The sequence below is a fragment of the Taeniopygia guttata genome, chromosome 10 (genome assembly GCF_048771995.1).
Source record: "Taeniopygia guttata chromosome 10, bTaeGut7.mat, whole genome shotgun sequence".
NCBI classification, from domain to species: domain Eukaryota; kingdom Metazoa; phylum Chordata; class Aves; order Passeriformes; family Estrildidae; genus Taeniopygia; species Taeniopygia guttata.
Window position 1 is genome coordinate 8,435,257 of NC_133035.1, and position 20,825 is coordinate 8,456,081.

At 36.7% G+C, this 20,825-nt stretch overlaps 1 protein-coding gene across 3 annotated transcripts in view; it reads left to right on the forward strand.

Moving 5' to 3' along the window:
* Positions 1 to 18,886, forward strand: part of WDR72 (WD repeat domain 72) — a 100,174-nt gene extending 81,288 nt beyond the window's left edge. For 2 of the 3 annotated variants that reach the window (XM_030281561.4, XM_072933946.1), the window contains 2 exons: positions 12,139 to 12,237; positions 18,034 to 18,886. In XM_030281561.4, coding sequence (XP_030137421.3) covers positions 12,139 to 12,237; positions 18,034 to 18,089 — 155 coding nt within the window. In that variant the 3' untranslated portion in view covers positions 18,090 to 18,886. The remainder of the gene's footprint in view (positions 1 to 12,138; positions 12,238 to 18,033) is intronic. The other variant, XM_072933945.1, reaches the window with a different exon arrangement.
* Positions 18,887 to 20,825: the final 1,939 nt, after the last annotated feature.

Consider the following 20,825-nt stretch of genomic DNA (forward strand, 5'->3'; position numbering starts at 1 on the left):
TAAGCAGATTTCTGAGTGTCAGTTATAAGTGAGTTTCTCTTCTGTCTTTCTGAACGTACTTATGGAAAGTCCTCTTACTTTTACAATATCTGTTCTAATCCTTTACACATATCCATTAGAATTTCTACACAGCTTGTTTCGTCTCGGTCACCTTGGCCAAACTCAGATTGTGCTAAATCAAGAGCAGCTCTTGCTTTTTATAAAAGTGCACCTAGTCAACACAGAGGTGAAGAAGGGAGTGAGCATTCTGTGATTTATTTTACAAGACTGCTGTGCTTTCTGTTAATTATGCTACAGCCACTGCACAATGCTTTTGAAACTGCAGTCAAGGTCCTGCTGCACATTTGTACCTTTTTTGTGCAGGAGCCCTTTTGGCATTTCCACTTCACTCATCTTACAAGCTGGAGTGCAACCTTCGGTGATCTCTTGAACTGGCAGTTTTGTATCCTGAAACACTAAATTTGTTTTTATCCTTCCATATGGACAAGGATATATATGACTGTCCCTAGATTCACCTCTGAATGTGCAGACAAGTTGGTATTTGAAAGGAAATAGAAACAGAAACAAATCAACCAGTAAAAGAGAGGAATGCCAGCAATACAATGTGAAGTATCTACAGAAGACTGGTAGAACACTTCCATATGGAATTTCTTGTGGAGGACTGGATAATTTCCCAATAGTCAGGGTATACCTACCTTTTCTATGTGTGAATTGGAATATATTGTGCGCAAATAAACAACACCCTAGTAGACGTAAGTTCCAGAACACCTAAATAAAGATATTCCAGACACTTTTGAAAAAGTGTAATAAAAAAAGCAATAGAAATGTTTATTTTCAGAAGTAACAAGAAACTAATGATCAGACATTAATGAAAAAACAAATTCTAATTAGTGATTTGGCTACTATGGTAATATAAGTGCAGCCAGTAATGTTTCACCAACCCTCATAATTTTATGGTAAATCTTATGGTATTTTGTGTATTTCTTTCCCAAAAGTCCCAATTCATATGGCAAAGTGATAGTATGCAATTATTGCTATATCCAGTCATTCTTCCTGAGAAATAAAGGCTCAACACCCGAAAAGGTTAACACTTGGAAAACAAGTGAAAAAAGAACCTAAAGAACACTTTTCTTCTTCTTCTTTTTTTTTTTTTTTTTTTTTAACCTCATACCTCTGGAGGCTTGAGTCCTATGCTGAAAGTGAGCAATAACAAATCTGATTACAGACTTTTCAGCTTGGCAGCATTGAGCAGCATCTTCCTGTTACATTTGACCAACCTTATTTAAGCAAAGTGCAGTGAATTTGACATTGTAAAAATATCCCGCAACTTCTCAATCTAGATAATTTCTGCCTCACATATACATAACAATTGAAAGCATCAAAGAGCTCATGGAAAAGCTCACACTCGTGTTAGTCCTTGGCTCTTTATCCCACCATGGGCCCTAACTCCAATAAGAATGTGATCTTGTACAGTGGGCAGATCAGCTGCCCTTTTTGGACCCATGCTTTTTAGTTCTTCGCACATGTGGTCTCACACAGCCTCTGGAGCACAGAGACAGTTGTCAGTCACCTCTTGGCAGTGCCTGTGGTATCTGTCTTGCCTCTTTATTACTTGTCTCAAAGGGGAGGCTCCAGCCTCTTTTGTTCACTTACAGACAGGTCTTGCTGATGGCCTGAAGAATAGGGTTGAGTGTAAGTGAAGGTGCAGTATTTGGCAACAGTCATCTTTTACCCATTAAGTACCTCACATATTCTTGCTTATCTATTCATTTGAGGAAGTGCCATATTTGTTTTCTGGAGATAGATCCAGTGGTGCTTAAAGTGGACAGCTTCTTTCCCAAACCCATGTCTGCAGTGGTAACTGCAGCAGATAATCCACGTTCATTACCAATATAATTATGTATCATCCAACAGTTCAACAAGCACCTTTCTGATGTTTACACATAGCAACAGATATTGCTCATTAATTCAGAGAATAGCAAAGACCAAATTTTGTTCTAAGTTGCATCAGGAAAATAACTGTCTTGAAATTAATCTAAATTCATGCTCCTGTAATAGAGCACAGAATTATTGCCCATATATACAAAACTGATTTCCAGCTACAAAATAACAAAGAGGACAGCAACCTCTAGTATCTGGTGTTTGGGAAAAACTACAAAATTACGGTGTGCGATGTTAGTTTGCTGCCCTAAAAGTAATTCACTACAAGTCTTAGCCATGTAACTGGAAATCATTAATTAAATCCTGTGCAGCCAAGAATCATGCATAATGTAACAGAACTACTGCAAACAGTCTGCTCCTGATCATTTAAATTTCCTTCTTGCTCTTACTGACATGAGGAGCTTGTATTTGAAGTAGTCCCTGATGAGATTTTGCCTTTTCATCCTTGGAGAATGTCCTTGTACATATTTATAGGACAAAGTAGAAGGATTACCTATGTGTGTTTTTGCTTTTAGGGTATTAAATGTATTAGTGTAAAAAATACATATCTTGGTACAGTATGATCACCTCAAAAATCTTTTGACTCTGTGGAAAATAAAGGGTCTAATGCTCTAAGCCTTTAAGTAATCATAGTCTGATTGGGTCATGTTCATAAGATAGCTACTTTTAAATTGAATATGCAATTCCCTGTGAAAAATACAATTTCCATATCTACCATTAATTTTTATGGAGAGGATTTTAGTAAGCAGCCCACTCCAAAGGGCAGTGTTATTGCTAATCCATTGTCACCTTAGGGGTGAGAATAGATAGGCTACTCCAGCAACACTGCTAATGTTCAAAAAGGCAATTTGTTTAAAGGATGGGCACAGAAGGAGAAGGAAGTGGAGTTCACAAATTAAAAACTGCACAGTGGTTTCACTGCAAACCATCTACTAGTCATACGATGCTATCCAATTAATCCATTACTCTTAGAAGAGGAATCCCTGTATATCCAGGTACAATCCTTGCCAAATACCTGGACACATTCATAGGCTTTTAGGATTACAAGTAACATAATAAAGGATAATGATCAAAAATTAAGTGCACCAATACAGAATGCTTGGGTTAACTGGTCTTGCCATGTGCACTGCAAGGCAGCAGTCTGTTAGGTTTAAAGTGAGATTAAGGAGTTGTGTAACCTGCAATTATGCTGGTTTTCATTAAAAAAATAAGATTATTTGGCTCAGTAGGGCCCTTCCTTATATTTACCTCTGTTTAATTGGATTTGGAACTGCTTAAACATCTTTAAGTTGGAGCTTATAAGAAGATGATCCCAGCTGTTTTTCAAAGCTTAAGACAGCAGGCAGACAACATGATCATGTCAAGACTCATACTAAAGCCTTAATCCTACTTTTTCATCAACTAGCACTACAGCTGAGTCTTTAACCTTCTAAGTACTAAATGTGCTTTGGATCTCTCATAATATATTTGCTGTCAAATGTTATTCTCTGATAATATTAATTTTTTCTTCCTTTCTAGAAGTACTTATTAGAATAGGCTGTATCTGTCTGAGTTTGCAGAGATGGAGTGTAAGACTCTATTTTTAGTCCTTTTATTTTTAGTCTTTTTAAAAATACTGCTTAAAACCTTGCATGTATTGAAGTCTGTTGTTCTCCATGGGGGCAAGGCGATGCATTGACATGTAGCTCACATTGCATCAACTATATTGGTAACTATTTTTCAATGTGCATTAATTGTACATTGAATATATTTTGTTTTCCATAAGAAAGAAATGAGAACAACTTTAGTTTCATTCAGGTCATTTTCCTAGGAACTGTCATGATGGCCAAAAGAAAATTTTCCAAATTTACAGCCTCAAGACATAACATTATTTTGTGACAGTACCTTATTTACTTTAATAATCCTAGGATTGGAAAGAGACTAAATCTTCTAATGAGTTTATTCCTGCATCTGTAAATAGTAGCCATGCAATCTGTGTTCCTTTCCTTTCCTTTCCTTTCCTTTCCTTTCCTTTCCTTTCCTTTCCTTTCCTTTCCTTTCCTTTCCTTTCCTTTCCTTTCCTTTCCTTTCCTTTCCTTTCCTTTCCTTTCCTTTCCTTTCCTTTCCTTTCCTTTCCTTTCCTTTCCTTTCCTTTCCTTTCCTTTCCTTTCCTTTCCTTTCCTTTCCTTTCCTTTCCTTTCCTTTCCTTTCCTTTCCTTTCCTTTCCTTTCCTTTCCTTTCCTTTCCTTTCCTTCTCTTTTCCTTCTCTTTTCCTTCTCTTTTCCTTCTCTTTTCCTTCTCTTTTCCTTCTCTTTTCCTTCTCTTTTCCTTTCCTTTCCTTTCCTTTCCTTTCCTTTCCTTTCCTTCTCTTTTCCTTTCCTTTCCTTTCTCTCCTCCTCTGTCGGGTAGTGCTCCGATTTGTCCTAGTGACACAGGGCTGCCAGCAGGAAAGCAAGCGTAGTTAATGCTCAGCTGCTCAAACCAGTCAAGCAAGCTAGCAAGTCCCAGCTGTGCTACTTGATGTTTTTTGATTGCACCTAGTCCTCAATCTGTGAACTGTTTTCTGGACTTAGATTCATCAAGCTCTGCCGCTTTAAAAACTCATGCAGGCAGGCATCCTAGGATATGCCATTATAAGCTGCTGCCAGGGGATCTTCTAGGAGATAAATGGAATCTGTGTGAAGTAAATTAGTGTGAACCAGTCAATCTGTGTGTCAGCCTTGAGCCACATCCATGGGTAACTAGCTTGCTGACTGAAAAGTCCACTGTCTTTTGCCAATCAGGGGTCTCAGCCACCAGGAAGCAGTCCTATACAACATTAGTTTCTTGGAATAATGCCTGTTTGACCAGCTAGTGAAACTCTTCAGTATACAGTTCTGTACTGCTTGAGTTTATTTATTGCTTACAATTGAACTGAAAATCTTTTAAAGTCAGATAACATTTTAACAGTAGGGAGCATCACAGGAATGCCTTGGAAATAAGTACTTCCACTTTCCTACAGCAGCCATTCAGCAGAGTCATGCTGTGCTGCAGTTGGCTTTACCTCCCTATCAGTAATACATCTCCAAGGCCATAATGCAAAAGAATAACAATAATCTGGCCAGAAGAGGTTAATAAAGAGTCCCTGTGTATTTTTTTTTTCCATGGATTAAGCTATTTGGACAGCTTTGATTGAGAGATGGGAAAACTATAAAAGCTGCAACATTCATACTATGCACAGGGACATGTCAGTGTCATGTGTCGTGCTGCACACTTTTGTTTAGTTTTGGCTTTAAAAGCAAATTGATGCAATCTACAGCAATAATTTCTCTGTAGAAAGGGACTGAACCAGAATCCTCTACAAGTTTCCTGATTAATGATTTTATATTTGAATACCAAATCAATCTACTATCATGAAAATAATAATGTCAATGCTGTCAATTATGCAATTTTAAAAATAAGGAAGTATTTCTTTGTTGGTTTTGTAGGTGCTACAGACACAGTGCTAGGATTCACATCTGTGCTGTGTGCTCTGCAACACCACTGGTCTAATGTACAGAAACCAGGGGGAATTTTGCTGTATATCTTTAGAAAAAGGTTCATCAGCCTTGGTGGTTGGTGGCCAGGCACTGGAACAGACTCCCCAGGGAAGTGGGCACAGTGCCAAACAGCTCAAGAAGAGTTAGAATAATGCTCTCAGGCACAGGGTGGGATTCTTGGGCATGGTGCTGTGCAGGGCCAGGAGGTGGACTTGATGACCCTTGTGAGTCCCTTCCATCTCAGCATATTCTGTGATATTTTTAGAAATTTGATAGGTGAGGAAATGCTTTAATTTAAAAAGAGACTGATTATCTAGTAACTAGCAGTTTTTGGCTTTCTTTACTAATTCTGTAACCATTTTTTCTTCCCTATTGTCTCCAAATTACTGGTTGGGAAAAAAAAAACAAAAGAGAGAGATAAATAATGTTAATCAAATAATTCAGTCTTACATCATGTTTGATTAAAAGAAACACTTAGGGAAATTGGAAAAGAGAAATTTAGGCTTTCTATCCAGAGAGTACATTGAGATGAAGAAACAGTATATAGCAATAGAAGAATTAATAAAAGGCAGTTTGGGGTTGTATTTTCCTTCTTAAAATCCTCCTAAGTTTTACAGAAGGTTGTGCTTCAGAGCTGTGCACTGGAGGCTGTGTGGAATTTTATGGGAAAGTATTTTATTTCTTGCAGCAGAACCCACAGAGACAAATTTAACTAGTTAGGTGTTTTATAATATATACTACACAGAATACATGGACAGAATCTGCTATAAATCACAACTAAGATCAAGACAACTGCTTTAAAATTGAGTGAATGTTTCATTGCACTAATGACACAAAAATGGGATGTCCTTTGAGAGCATAATTTGTTACATGCCATTATATTTTAGTTGAGAGAAGTAGAGAAGTCCCTCTGGGTGAATAAAACTTCAAGGTATATTGGGAAAAGAATCACTGAAAATTTCAATTGTTCTGTTTGGAGGAATGCTTCCCTCACAAACACAGGGAGAGAAGAAAATGGACTTTTGAGGGTTTTTTTGATATATTAAAACCTTTCTCACATGTAGAAGGAAAAATGTTCTTTAGTTGCAATTCACTTGGTGAGCAGCACGAGCTCTGTTTGCAGGTGCCTTTGAAGTCCAAGAGCCAGCTCAGGCTTCCCAAGCACGTGGCTTGGTTGTTCTGTAAGCTAAGCTCTGCCATCAGGTCCTACTTCTGTGTTCATTGTAATGGATTCAAATTACAGGACCTTCCAGTTTGGCTGGTTCCATACTGGCTTATTTCAACTCCATTTACTGCAGCATTCACTTCAGAATAATAATGTGTTTCTCTAGGTTGATATTTTCCTTTTTTTTTTTTTTTTAATTAAAATCTAATGAAAACTGGGCCAGTGTGATATTTAATCATCAGAAGATAACAACCAGCCATTCTCAATTAAATGACCACTAAATACATCTGTGAAGATTTTTTCAAATTACACTAAAATTTATGAAATTACTGTTATCTGATGTCTTCTGTCAGTGAAGTCAATTTTTGGTTTTTTAGAGCCTGAGTAATGGCCTAGAAAGAAAATATGGTTCAATTCAATAAGGATGAGGACAGGGATCTAGATTGAGGTAGGATTAATCTTCTTCAAAGAGACAGGATGGGGAAGAAAAAGCAAGATAATTTCTCAGGAAAGAATCTGGATCACAAGGTGGGCAGGAGTCAACAGCATTCCTGGTGTGGCAACAAAGGCAAACTCCATACCAGGGAGTGTCAGCTGGAAAACCTTTGAGTGATCGTTGAGCTGTGCTCAGCACTGGTGCCATACCTCATACCTCATACCTGTGCCTTTTCTTAGAGAAGTTGCACATTAAGCCAACAGGGAATAGGCAGACAGACAAATGAGATGCCTTCCTGTGTGAGAAAACTATGGAGTTTGCCATGTCAAAGTGAGTTAGGGTGTAGGATGCAAAGGATGCAAAAATTCCACATTTAAGAAAAAACTGAGGAAATTTGTGAAACAGAAATCTACTGTGAGTTATTACAGGAGGGGAGAAAAATTATTTTTAATTCCTTGAGTTTCAGATTGGACTTCAGGAGAAATTTCTGATATAGTAATATTTTATGGTTGTTGGACTCTTAAACTGATAATTTTTAGTCTCAGCAAATATGGCAGTTCTTAAACTTTTCATTATATTTTTATGATATCTATGAAGTGTGCTTTTAAAATAGTACTCAAAGCATTTATTGCTCCAGCAAGCTTCTTAGGTATAATAGAGTAAGTGCCTTTAGAAGCCAAACAGCTCAGAAGTGACATTGCAGCACAATTGTTTTATCCATTTACAAAAATAAAAAAATACCACCATTTTGTTTCCCTTTAGAGCTTTTTTTTTTTTTTTCATGCAGTCTTATTTAGATTCAGGTTGCTTTGTATTCCATATTGAATGTTAAATATATTTATCACCTGTATCCTCGCTTGCCTAACATCTTCGAATGAAAAATAATTTTTGTTGCCCTATCCAGTCATTTTGAATGACAAATAAGTTCTTGTTTTCCCTGCAGACAGTCTTTAAGTCACTAATCCACCTTATCAATAACACAGGTGTCTTATCAGAAAATGCTAAATGTTTTATTTGCCTGAGTTATGCAAATTTCTTTCTCCAGTGTGCCTGCCTTCTAAAAATTGGTATGCAGAGCATGTTTTTTAAACTTTAGTGCAGGATATTTACAGAGTGGAACAAGGCTTTTCAGAGTTTCAACCTAAACGTGCAGAAATAAATGACCATGGTGAGTCGCTGCTGTATTTCGTGATTTGGCTATATCCACAGAGAACAACTTCAACAGTTTGTCCAAAGATTGCTCTTTAAAGACTGATCACCGGTATCTTTTTGGAAATTATTTGCTTTTGTTGTGTGGAATTGTTTTAAATATTTTGAAACTAGATACATAAATGTTTCATTAAATGCTATGATCTTATGACATTGCTTTACTATTCTAAATCCCATATCTATTTTAATGAATTTTCTGTTTCAATAATGTAAGAAAATGGATATCAAGTTCAGTAAACAATTCCTAAGAGCTCAATAAGAAGCAACAGAAAAAAAATACTACAATTCTCAAGATTGATCCTGTGCAGTGAAGATTTATATCATCTTTATATGCTAAGTTCAAGGTCATTTGCTTCAATGAAATATGTGCTTTTACCTTATATCCATGCTAACAAAGGTAATCTCTACTGTCCATGTAACAATGGAAATGACACCGCACTGAATAGAAAAAAATGTTATTGGAGCTATAATATCAGAAATGGTTTTTAACTTGCTTAGGACTCGTAGATTTGGGTCTCATTTATACTCTATTTATGTCACTTTGACTACAGAGATTACCTTTCAAAGGGAAGCAAAAGTAATTTTAAGGTCCATTTAAACCCAAAGTAGGACAGAGTGTCTTCTGAATAAAGATGACACTGTTTATGTTTAAATAACTAAAATTCCATCATCATGCTCAGTATAAGCAATTCAGAACACTATTTCTCCTAATGATATTTGTAAATAAAATCCTATTCCCCTAAGAGAACATGCAGTAAAGTAGGTGTTAGTGCCGAGATTTTTTTATATTTTTCCTTGATTATATAATGCCATTTTTACTTTCACTCTTTATTTGGGCCAGACTGTACTTTCCTTATTTTTAACTTTTCAATTCCCTTTGTTCTTCTATGATATTTTTAAGAAACCTTTTTTTCCAGTTGAGCATATAACATGGTGTTTCAGAAAAGAAAGATCTGAAGGTCTCTGCCGTGGTCCCTTTTCTTGCTCACTGCATGCACTTATTATGTAACTTCATAAACCAAGGTCTTGTGAAGTTTATTTGCCTGGTTTTGCCTAGGGAGGTGTGTTTACTTCTGAGCAGGTGACAGGGCTGAGGGAGACTTCTCTTACTTTCACCAGGGACCCAATCCCGCCTGTCCCCGCCTGCCTTCTGGTTTTCTGAAACAAGCACTTCCCTCCACACCCTTTTGTGGAGTCCCTTCTTTGATAGCTGTTTTGGCACAAGTTGTCCAGAGTTCTGTCTCTCTGTCCCCATGAAAAACCTTTCCACCCCTGCTTACCATTCCCTTTATACTGTTCCTAATGACCAGCTATTACTGCAAGTGTCTCATGATTTTCGGGATATTTCAGCTCTATCAGCTTTGCCTGTCATTCCTTTTCTTCTCATTTTTGTTTTTCTTTTTTCTTGGTTTTTAATGACTCTATCCTTTCCCAGATTTCCCCAAATCTCTGCAGTATCTACTCAGATACATCAACTGGAAATTCTCGTGCTTTGTCCAAGCATCTTGCTGTCCTGTCTTGTTTTTCTTCTTGTTCATTTTACACCTTCCTTATTAGGTACCTCATCTGTGTATGGACCTGCTTCTGGCTGGGTTTATTTGTTATGCTCTGACTTACCTGTCAGCTGAATCTGGTATCTTCACTAAGAACACTGTTCAGTACTGTTTTGTAAAATCCAGCTGGTCAGTTGAAGTTATCTTACTTGTGCTGACATGGCCTGGGAAGGAGCAGAGCACTTGAGCAGGTTTGTTTTAGTCCCATTCAAGGCAGTTGCAGCAAAGACTTCCAGTACGGGAAGTCTCTGGCAGCTCCTAGCTGGGACTGATTCTGGTGCTGTGGAAGTGTCTTCCCTCTTTGGTTCACTGGGAGAGTTCTTGACTGGGTAAAGATACACAATTCATTTTGAAAGGCTGATTCTGAATTTTTGGTTATTACTACTACTGTTAGACCAAAACAGACAGGTCTTGTGATTTTTTGCTTTCTCTCCAAAGGCATAGCTGTACTTTTTGTTTTCTCTATTTCATCACAGAGTACTCTGTTGGAAATTTTCCTATTGTTCTACTTCAGGTTAGTTCTGACTTTTAAATTCATGCAGCTGTAATGACTCAATCTGTCACTAGCACAGTGCAGCTGACTCCAATGGATGAAGAATTGTTTTAGAAAAAAGTATTCTAAAAATTTGGCATAAAATTATTTTGTTTTTAAATATAATATGAATACTTGTATATTCCAATTTTTATTTCGAAGGGGAAATCTTCACTTAGTGTATTTTAAAATTATTTAAATGCTGTAAAAAGAGAAAAGCATATATATCTTTAAAGGCATTGCTTCCTTTACGTATGATAGGTTTTTTATGTGTGAAAAAGAACATTTGTTATTTGTTACTGTAACTGTTCTTCAGTGTCAACTCACCCCATGCAGATTATCATGTCAACACTTCCTGCTTTACCTGGGCAGAGTTTTATGTACTGATTTGTTGCTATCCAAGGCAAACTTTTTAAGCAAAATTTATTGGTTTTTGTTTTTTCAAGTGAAATGCATGGTGTCACTATCATAGATTTTATTATTTATTATGTTTAATTATTATGTTCTCAAGGTTCTAATTCCACAATAGTATTGAAGCCTGATTGCTTCAAACAGACTCTGTGTAGTTGCAGGAGTCAAGAATGATGGAACCTTTTGGTGACCTGGGATCAATAGCTGCAAACCCATGGAAAGCACAGAGCACTGAAGTGGAATATGTGTCTTTTGAGTTCCTCATGTGTGCATACTGCCCTGAGGCCTTGTTGATTCACTTAATCTTGGAAAATTTAAATAGGTGTTTAAATTACATAATCCTTCAGCAAATATTCTTTGGGCTAAAAAAAAAAAAAAATCCATCAAAATTTAAAAAGGAAGGAATTTCTCTTTTGAAAAGAAGACAGAAGAACATGAAGATTGTGCATAGCCATTGGTATCCCCATGCCCCAGAAATTTGGAACTTTGCTTAGTTTTCTAGATAATACAAAAAAAGAAGTGTTTTCTTAGCCACTGCTATTATCTTAGGAAATAGGATCAGCTAAGAATTTTAACAGGACAGAAAAATCAAGATCTAGTCTTTACTGTGGTATTACTCTAAAATAGACTACTTATAGTTGTACTTCATCTTCAAACTGTATTTGTGGCTCTATGTAGAGATATGAAGTAGAAAAGAGGGAAATTTACTTTGACAAGGGAAACACCTCTCTTCTCAGGAAAAGTTACGTGGGATTTGTTCAAAAGCCAAATGAATTAATAAGTCATATATAGACAGGTAATTGTTTCCCTGGAAATACTTGTATGCTCTGAAATGGAAATGTTTTTAGCAGTAAAGTAAAACATGTAACCAAATTTGGTAATCTTTAAACTGCAACTCAGTCTGGGTTTCACTGCCATTTGGAATTATCAGTAATTTTCTTACAAATTCCAGATTGTTGTATGCAGCATATTTTCATCTTAAAACTTACACTATTTCTCTCCCTGCTGAAAGACTCCAGTAATTACAAAACCATCTAATTGATCTTTTATGTTGTTTACTGGCTTCTTTGGTGAAACAGACAAGCATTTTTTTATGACTTCTTAATTAATTTATTATTTTAAGGATTCTGTAAGATAAACTGGTTTTCTGCTTCAAAGGGGCCTCATTTAAGATGACACCTTAAACTTCACCCTGTATACATTCTTGTCTATAGATTTTTCAACTGTCCTGTGGTTGCTTATAAGTAGTCTGTGTTTCTTGGGTTTTTTTCAATCTTTTATTTATGTTTACAAATTATGTCTTCAGCATTTAAGGCTCTGCAGAAAACCAGGAAGTGTTGATTTCTGCATACATTGCATTTCTCTCTCTCTGTATTTTATTCTTATTGCTCCAGTCAGTGTGCTGAAGCTTGACAAGAGCTCCAACTCGGAAAACTTCCAGGATGTGGAGGATACATCTGACAGATGTGTCTTGGAAGAGTCTGAGAGTCCAGGTGAGAGGCATTTAAAGACAATCACAAGTATCAAGTGATAAATCTGACACAGCTTTTGGGTCTGTAAAAAAAGCAGATTCTAATGCTGTTTCCTTTTTAGCAGCTGCAATGTCAAATTAATGGTCACCTCCAGGGGTCACAGTGTGGAGCTGTTATCCTTTCCTCTTTCATCAGGAGTTCAGGTCTGAGAAAGGATAAAGGCTTTATGACCAAAAAGAAAGCTGACACTACTAGTTCATTATAATTACTTTTGGACTACACTGCTTACTTAATATATGTACAATGTCTGACCCTTTGAAGGTAGCATGAGATTATGAAAAATTAGAAGTACTGTATATACTGCAGCTGAATGCAAACACTGTATCTCTGGAGGAAAGCAAATTGGTGGCATTAAATAGCTTGATTCTTTCCTTTAAATCAGCTCACAATCATTATTTCATTTTAATGACTCTTAACATTGATTCACCTAAATACAGGAACATCCATAAAGTGCATCCTTTTTGGTAACCGAAAGATTTATCTTCATGTAGTTTCATTATCTTTCTCGTTATGGAACATCTACAAAATTTATTAAATGAATCCCAAAAGGAAACAATTAAATATAAATTGTACCGAGTCACAGCTGATTAAAAACATTCTGTGTGACTAAATACCAAGATCTTTTAAGCAAACTGTGAGCTTGACCCATATACACCACACACATAACCTGCACACAGTCCTCATTAGTGAAAGAGTTAAACATCTTTCTTCACTTGGTATTTTCCTTCCTGTTTTATCTGGTTTCTCTGTACCCTCCTGCATCTTTGTGTGCTGATCCGTGTATCATATTTTTGATTCATCGTCTCTGCGGCCTGTCAGCTTAGTTAAGAGATTTCCAAATCTTGCAGCCTGTGCTGACAGGGGGCAGCTGCCAACAGTCCCCTGATCCTTCCCCAAGGAACACTGCTGAGATTTAATTTTCAGTCAAAGGGTGCAGTCTGAAATCCATGTCAGGTCCCCTAAGTCATCTCAGAACCCAGATAGGACCCATGTCTGGGGGATTATATTTCAGCACACTCCACTCTTCCAAGATTCCTTGGGAGTTCAACTACTGTCATATACCTGATTTGAACTACATTCCCTTTTCATCTTTTCCAGAGAAATGAACAGCAGTATATGTTACAATAATTGAAACCAATGAATTGTAAATCTCTATTCATTTTAAAGCCACATAGACGTGGACTCAATGTTGTCCAGCAGAAACCAGCATAAGATTTAGAAAGAAATAGGTAATCTACTCAGAAAGGAGCCAGGTTTGATAATCTGTGATGTTTAGTATCTCCTTAAGAAACCATCTGTAGTCACTTCAGCAACAATTACGGGCCGAAATATGGATTGTCCAAGATTTGATCAGTTTTGAAGTGCAGAAGGATTAAAGCAGGGTGGCACTACAGTGTTCAGGGGAGAATGAATGTACCTTAAAGATAACACTAATTTTAACCTTAATTCTCTCTGGCAAAGTGTGCCTGTTTGGATGGGCACTTACATATCCAATTCCTCACTCTGCATATCTCTATGAAGTAATGGAAAGAATAAAAGCCTTTCAGGAGGTGAATATTGACTGGCAAAAATACATGTTGATAAAGCATCCAAACTTAAAAACTGAGTTCCAATCGGTCCATCTGACATCATTAAACTAGTAATAAACAATGAATTACTCTGGCTTTTGTTTCTGTCCATTCCTGCATTTTAAGACATCTTGTCTTATAGGTCTGAAAACCTCAGGAGATTTCACTACTGGTCTCACTGCTTTCCACTGAGAATTTGTGGCTTGGTTGTCATGGAGACATCGTATTTCTCCAAGAATTGCTCATATTGATCCGTGGACAGGCGTAAATGGCCAGGCGAATGTGAGGAGTAAAGGGGGTTGGGCAGTACTATAAAATGACCAGAGGTTATGGGTCGGAAATAAGCTCATAGCAAACACTTAGGTAAAGAGAAAGAAACAGTTTCATTTTGTTTCAGGATTTCGTTTTTGCACTTTATGCCATTGTCTTCTTTCACTATAGACTGAAAGAAACTTGTTAGTCACTTGTCATGTCAGATCTTTGGTGCTTGTCCTGACACAGCTGTCAGCCTTCCAGCTCTGTGCAGTTCAGGGACACACAACAAAGAGCTAGGAACATGAATTATTTATTGCTCCTTGTGCGGATGAAATTCTGTGATAAGAAATTAAGACACTTCTGACAGAAGTGCTTGTTTGAAAGGAAAGATTTGGTAACACAATACATTTACTTTAAGCTTAGCATTTACTTTTAGAAGCAAACATTGAAACAATTATATGACATTCAGTTGGCTATGATTTTCTCAGGTGCTTTAACTTTGAATCATGGAACCTGAGAATGCTTAGGAGGTCAGCATTTCATTTGGTGAAACCTGTGACTTAAGAATGTCTCTCACACATATCCAAAGTCTGGACAAACTTACAAACTTTTAAGTTTTTATTAATAAATCTAAAAAGAGACTCTTGTGCTTCACTTACAAGATGATGCCATAGGTGCAAAAGTGATGTTAAGAAATATATTTATTTTATTATCTCCTATGATGAGGAAAAGATGAAACTATGACAATATACCTGGAAGGAATTCCAATTATTTCTAGAGGGGGTTCTTTATTACTACTTCTGCCAGATTCAGGAAGGCTGTAGAGCAGCCATTAACACATCTGTCTATACATTGTGTTCTTCGGTGATAAAAGGTGCAGTATCTTTCCTTGACATTAGAATGAGCTTTATTTCCAAAGTGATCTTTGTTTTCAAAATTCACATGAAGATGAAGCTTACTCTGTTTGTTTTACTTTCACATTTTGTCTGCACATGTTCTCACTGCTCTCCGTGTTGGCCTCCAGCAATTGTAGGAGGCAGATACTTAAATGAATAGCAGGAATCCATTTGACTACCCAAGACACCAATCCAAGATTTACCTGTGATTTTTTGTGTTTAATGTGTGATCTGAACTACTCTCAGATAGGTAATGGAACCCCTCAACCTGCACTTTTCTCTTGGATAATTCACAGTAAACACATTTCACAAGTGATGGACACAGGTAAATATCAGACTGCAGTTTCTTGTCTAAGTGAAATAGATTTTAGTTTCTCTCTTCATGTGGCTACAGGCTGCCATTATCTGTGATAGTGGCTCCTCTCTATTTTAGGCCCCACACAGAGGAGATGCTGGGCTTCTCTCCCAGATGCCTAATAGTAGGTTTATCACTGCCATTTTCCCCCACATGCTGAGGACTACTCCTGTTTGACATGCAAAGCCTTGGCTTTTCAAATTTGTCTCTGCTCTGGCCTTGAACGTAATAATCAGGTAAGAATTGCAACAGTTTTCTGTAGAACTTGGCTTTTAGTCATATCAATCTCCCCTAAAGAATTCACTATCACTTAAAGTGCTTCTTCTGTTAAATAAATATTCCCAGTAGTTTTCCATTTTACGAGACAAATTTTCCATATTTTAGGAAACTGAAAAAGAAGCTGAAAGTGAGTGTCCATGGATGTGCTAGTTAGACTTCTAGGTCTGAGCTATTCACCTGAATTTTCTTGTACAAACAGGGGTGGAAAATTTACACCCCAGATGCAGATCATCTTGTCCAAAGGGAGTTGCTTGAAATGGTTCCTGAGGGGATTGAAAATGCTCTGAATTTTGTTAGTCAAAATCTAGGAGGATTGTAGTGGGACTAAACACAGCTTGAGGTGTCTTAGCTTTCATATGTGGGGTAGTCCCACTAAGGACAGTTCTGCAAGTGCAGGTCCTATGGGAAAAAGGAAAAGATTTGAGCTGAAGTCACAACAAACCATGTAGACACAGATGCCTCTTCCCTCTTATTTTCCCCAAAAGACACATTGCAGTAGAATAGGAAATAGACTATTACTTCACTTGGTAATATAGGGAAAATGAGCCTCACTAATGGAAGATTGAACTGGAAGCTGTAGATGGAAAGTATAGTTTTCCATCTTTTGGATAGAAACCACGTAAATAGTAAAACCCATATATGCTTATGGCCTTTAGTATGAGACAGTCTCTGCCTGAGTCTCTGCTGGTCCCTTCTGCAGCTCATGATCTCTCCCATCCCTTCATTCCAAAACCATTGCACATATTGAATTTTCTTTCTCTTCAATTTTTCAGTTTCCAGGACAGAATGTAATTCTGTCTGCATAACAGCTAATAGGGAAAATCCAAGCAGTTTTCACAGTCTTGCTTAATTACTTGTCCTATTTAGAGACCTTGGCACAAAAATGGGAAAGGTTTCTGAGTGTCCCTGAAATAGTGTGTGAAAGGAAGAACTGCAGCAAATAGGAGTAAAAATACATGAAGAATAGCAGATTCTTATTAGCCACTGTGCTTAAAAATACAGCACTAAAGTGTGACTATCTTGTTATCAGGCAATTTATAATTACTGCATCAAACATTCACTTACCAGCTCCAAGTTCCATCCACTGAAGAGTATTTTTAAAATCAACATTGTGTCACCTCTATGGCTGTTGATCAAAACACAGGCAGAATGTAAAGATAAATATTCAGTGAATTTCCAGCTACAAAGCACCCTAGAAAGTCATGCTTTTCTCTGTTTGCATACTCATGAAAAGCAGGAGGCAGTAAATGAGGATTTACCTGGGAATGGGGTGCTGGAGGCTGTTGCTGGTGAGGATGCATGATGCAGGAGGAAGATGCAATGTAGGGGCAGCCCACTGGACACAGGCACTGATGGTGGCCCAGGGACTGTATCTAAAATGTCAGTGCCCAGGAATTAGTCAAGGAAGTTCTGGAATTTCCAGCGTAGGCATTGGTGAATTCATCATCATTTCACTGCAGTAGATGTAGTGTCATATCCTATCAGTGCTCTGGGTTACTAGAATCGTGACTCATATGTTTTGGTTTGATTCGTGATTTTTTTGTTTGCTTTTGGTTTTGTTTTTTTAATAGCAAATTAAACTGTAGACTCAGAAGGCTGCATAATAGTCATCAAGAAAATGCATATGTCTCTGTGTTTATGATACAGATAGACAGAACGGTCACCGATAATATGATAAATTTACAAGATATTCGCTTGATGGGAATAAAATAATGTGTGCTGCTTTCTTAATGTTCATATAGTCATGAAAAATGCAGTGGTAACTGTTTGAGCAGTATTTCTAATGCAAGTAATATTTAAAATTTAGGTTGCAAATATTATCATACCGCAAATTAAGAGAAATTATGAAGGGAAAAATTGGTGATTGAAAGCTTTTCTGTGGAATTCAAAAACACCTTGTCAGGATTAAAATATAATGTAACATTACTTCTGTTTACAGCTATTGTAGGATTATTTCTGCTAAGAGAAAAAAATATATAATTTTACAATTATTTTTTCAGAGGAAACATAAAGCCCTATTAATTTAAAATAGAACTTATCTTTCTGCTGACCCACTGGAGCATTTTCCTTTAAAACAAAAGAAAGGAAGAAGCTGTCTATGCAGGAGAATAATTTTTGAGGAATGCCATACATTCTCTTGAGCTGTTTCAGGTTCCATATTGCTTCCTGTGGTATATCAGATATAATGTGAACACTCTTCTGGAGGTAGATTTCTACACCTTTTAATGCTAATATGAGGGGGCTGAAAGTTGTTATTCCATTACAAAAATTATAGAGTTTGCTACTCTATAAAAAGACTGTAAAATGACATGTATTTTAGTAACAAAGTCTCAGCTGTTACCTCATATTGTAAAATCATTAAGCCTCAAATTGTAAATCATTAAGTCATGCTTTTCTTTTCCAGATGACATGAAGCAACATCCCTGGCTATCTAAGGTGTGCTCCTGTAAGGTGTGCTAGGAAAAAACCACTGAGACAAAAGAATTGGAAGATGTAGAAGAACAGCCAAGAAATAGGATATATGTGGTGTGGTGGACATTAAATGGCTTTTTGTATTTATTATGGAAACTTTAACAATTCATTTTCAGAAGAAATACCTTCCATAAGATCAGCTTCTTTTGGCTGATTTATTGGCTTCAATTCACACTTCCATCTCTGATAGATTTACATATATTCAACTAAATTTGAGTCATTTTGATATAGAAAATATCAACTCTTCATTTTTAGATATCATTCACTTGTTTATGTAGTGATCTCTACAACTTTGATGCCCATTAAACAGTTTTATAAATTTTAGTATTATTTTGTATACATCAAATTTGAATTTTTCTCTTTTTCCTTATGACTTTTCTTATCAAAAGCATTTTTACACTGAGCAAAACCAAATGCATTTCAAATAACTAGAAAATTTGTTTTCACTGAAAAGAGAAATTCCCAGTTTGAATTAAAAATGGAATATTTAGAAATAACTAAAAGCAGAGTATTTTGTGCACTGGAGAGAATGGGAAATTGATAACAAATCTGGTCATGTCTAGGATGTAAATTTTCCTTTTCTAAATACTGCCATTAACATCATCTGTAGAAATGTAGTACCAGTATGGAACTGGAGAAGCCAATTAGAGTCCTCTTCTGAAATTATATTCTTCATTGAATATCAATTTGTGCTCACTGGGAAATGGAGCTATACCTTTTTTACTTTTTTTCCCTAAAAAAATACATTGTTATATTTGTAGAATAAATACAGCTGATTGAACCCATTGATCACCTGATACTCTGTGGGACTTAAGCTGGTTTGACAAATAATGGCTGCTCAGAGCAGTAAGCTCACTTTCTTTGTTGCCAAAGTTGGAGTGCTGCTGCAGGCAAAGGGTCTTGAGGATGTGCCTTATGGATCTGTGCCTCATGGTGGAAATCCTGGTCTTGATTTATCCCTTCTGATTGTCACGTTAGCCATAAGATCCCTTAACCTGGAGGGTGGAGATTTCTTCAGTGTGGAAAGATTCTTGGGCAATTAATCTATTTTTCCTTGTGGGGAATTGCCATGGCTGCAGGAGTGATAAAATCTGGTTTCTGTTGCCACAGTATGGTTTGAATGAAGCAGACATGAAAGTTTCTTCCTTCTGGTTTTTATATCCCATAAATCCATGTCCCTCAGTGCAGTGTATGGTATTCTGACACACTGAGTGGTGAAAGGGCATTGTGAGAAGAAGTATCCAGTTTTTATTTAACTAAAGAATATATAATTCAAATTGGCTTCAATCCAGAGAAGATAAAGATAATTAATGTTATTTCTTTGTGATGCAGAAAAATGGCATCTTTGGGCAGAAAATTCAATGGTTTTAATACATTTGTTATTTTTTCAGAAACAACTTTTCTTGTTCATGGAAGATGTTTTCCTCTTTAAAATGTATCTTTTATTCATATGTGGTTGTATTTGAACTACGACTGAATACTAAGTGCTATGGCTTTATTCTTGCATTTCTTGTGCTGGATGTGTGAAATAATATAATGATGTATTTATACTTGCATGACACAACTGAGAGAGGAACGTGTCTTTAGCTAACATATATCCTTCTCTTAATTTTGTGGCTGAATGAGAGTTGCAAACATCAAGGAAGTAAAGATAAAATTGTAAATATACCTACAGGAACTTAGTAGCTCTACAGGAACCTTCCAGACAGTAGAAGAAATTGCAAACAAAGGATGGACCTGTCTCCCTCCTTTGCTCCTCTTCCATATGAACAACCACATCCATTTGTTGCAGCAGTCTCTTCCATGGACATTAACAAGTCTCTTCACTCCTTTGCATCAGCATCTGCTCACTTGGGCCAGGATAACAAATCTTTTGAAAACACTTTCATCTAGATATTTAAAAAATGGATGTGTTCAAAGAGGTCTCATAGCTCAAGGAATTGGCATTGCCCATAACACCCAGTACTGCTGTAGTAGCAATTACATTTGTGCAACATGATATTTGATTGCTTGTCTTTAATTCTGCAAAGCAGTGCACATCAGCAGCCTGCCGATAGAGCCAGCCCTCTGGAATGGTTTGTGCAGTGATGATCGGTGTTTGGCACATGCTTCTGCGTGCTTTCTGCTAATTATCATTACAAGATCAGTAAGGTAAGGCAGGAACTTTTTTATTAGGTACATTTATTTCCCAGTAAAGCAAATATATTCCCCTTGTCTTCTGGATGTCTTTCAAACAACCAACTTTATAATATGTGCTCACAGTGAACTTACTCAGAAAAATCTTTTTGCAATAAAGTGGCAATTTCAGAACTGAAAACACAAATACAGATGAACTTCCTGCAACAGTTTCTTAAAAGTCAAACTGAAGAAGCATTTTAGATGAGTGTGGTGTGATGTACCACTGCATTCACGCTTATGGAGATGGAGTTTACAATGAAGTCCCAAGGCAATTAAGAATATATTTTTCTGTTGTGTTACTCTGAAGGAATCCTGTCAAAAGGAATAGTATGCTAATATTTTTGAGTAAATTTTGTTTAAATTTTAAATATGGGATGGAAAATTAATGAATACCTAAACTGCTTAAGGAATGTGGTGTTTTGGTTTGGCTTGGATTTTTTTCCATAGAGAAGTCATAGGGTCCAATGACCTGTATGGCTCAAGGTGTGGTTTCACAGTCGGGGGGATTTCTCCCCACTCCAGCCTCAGGCTTCTGTGTCTCCTCAG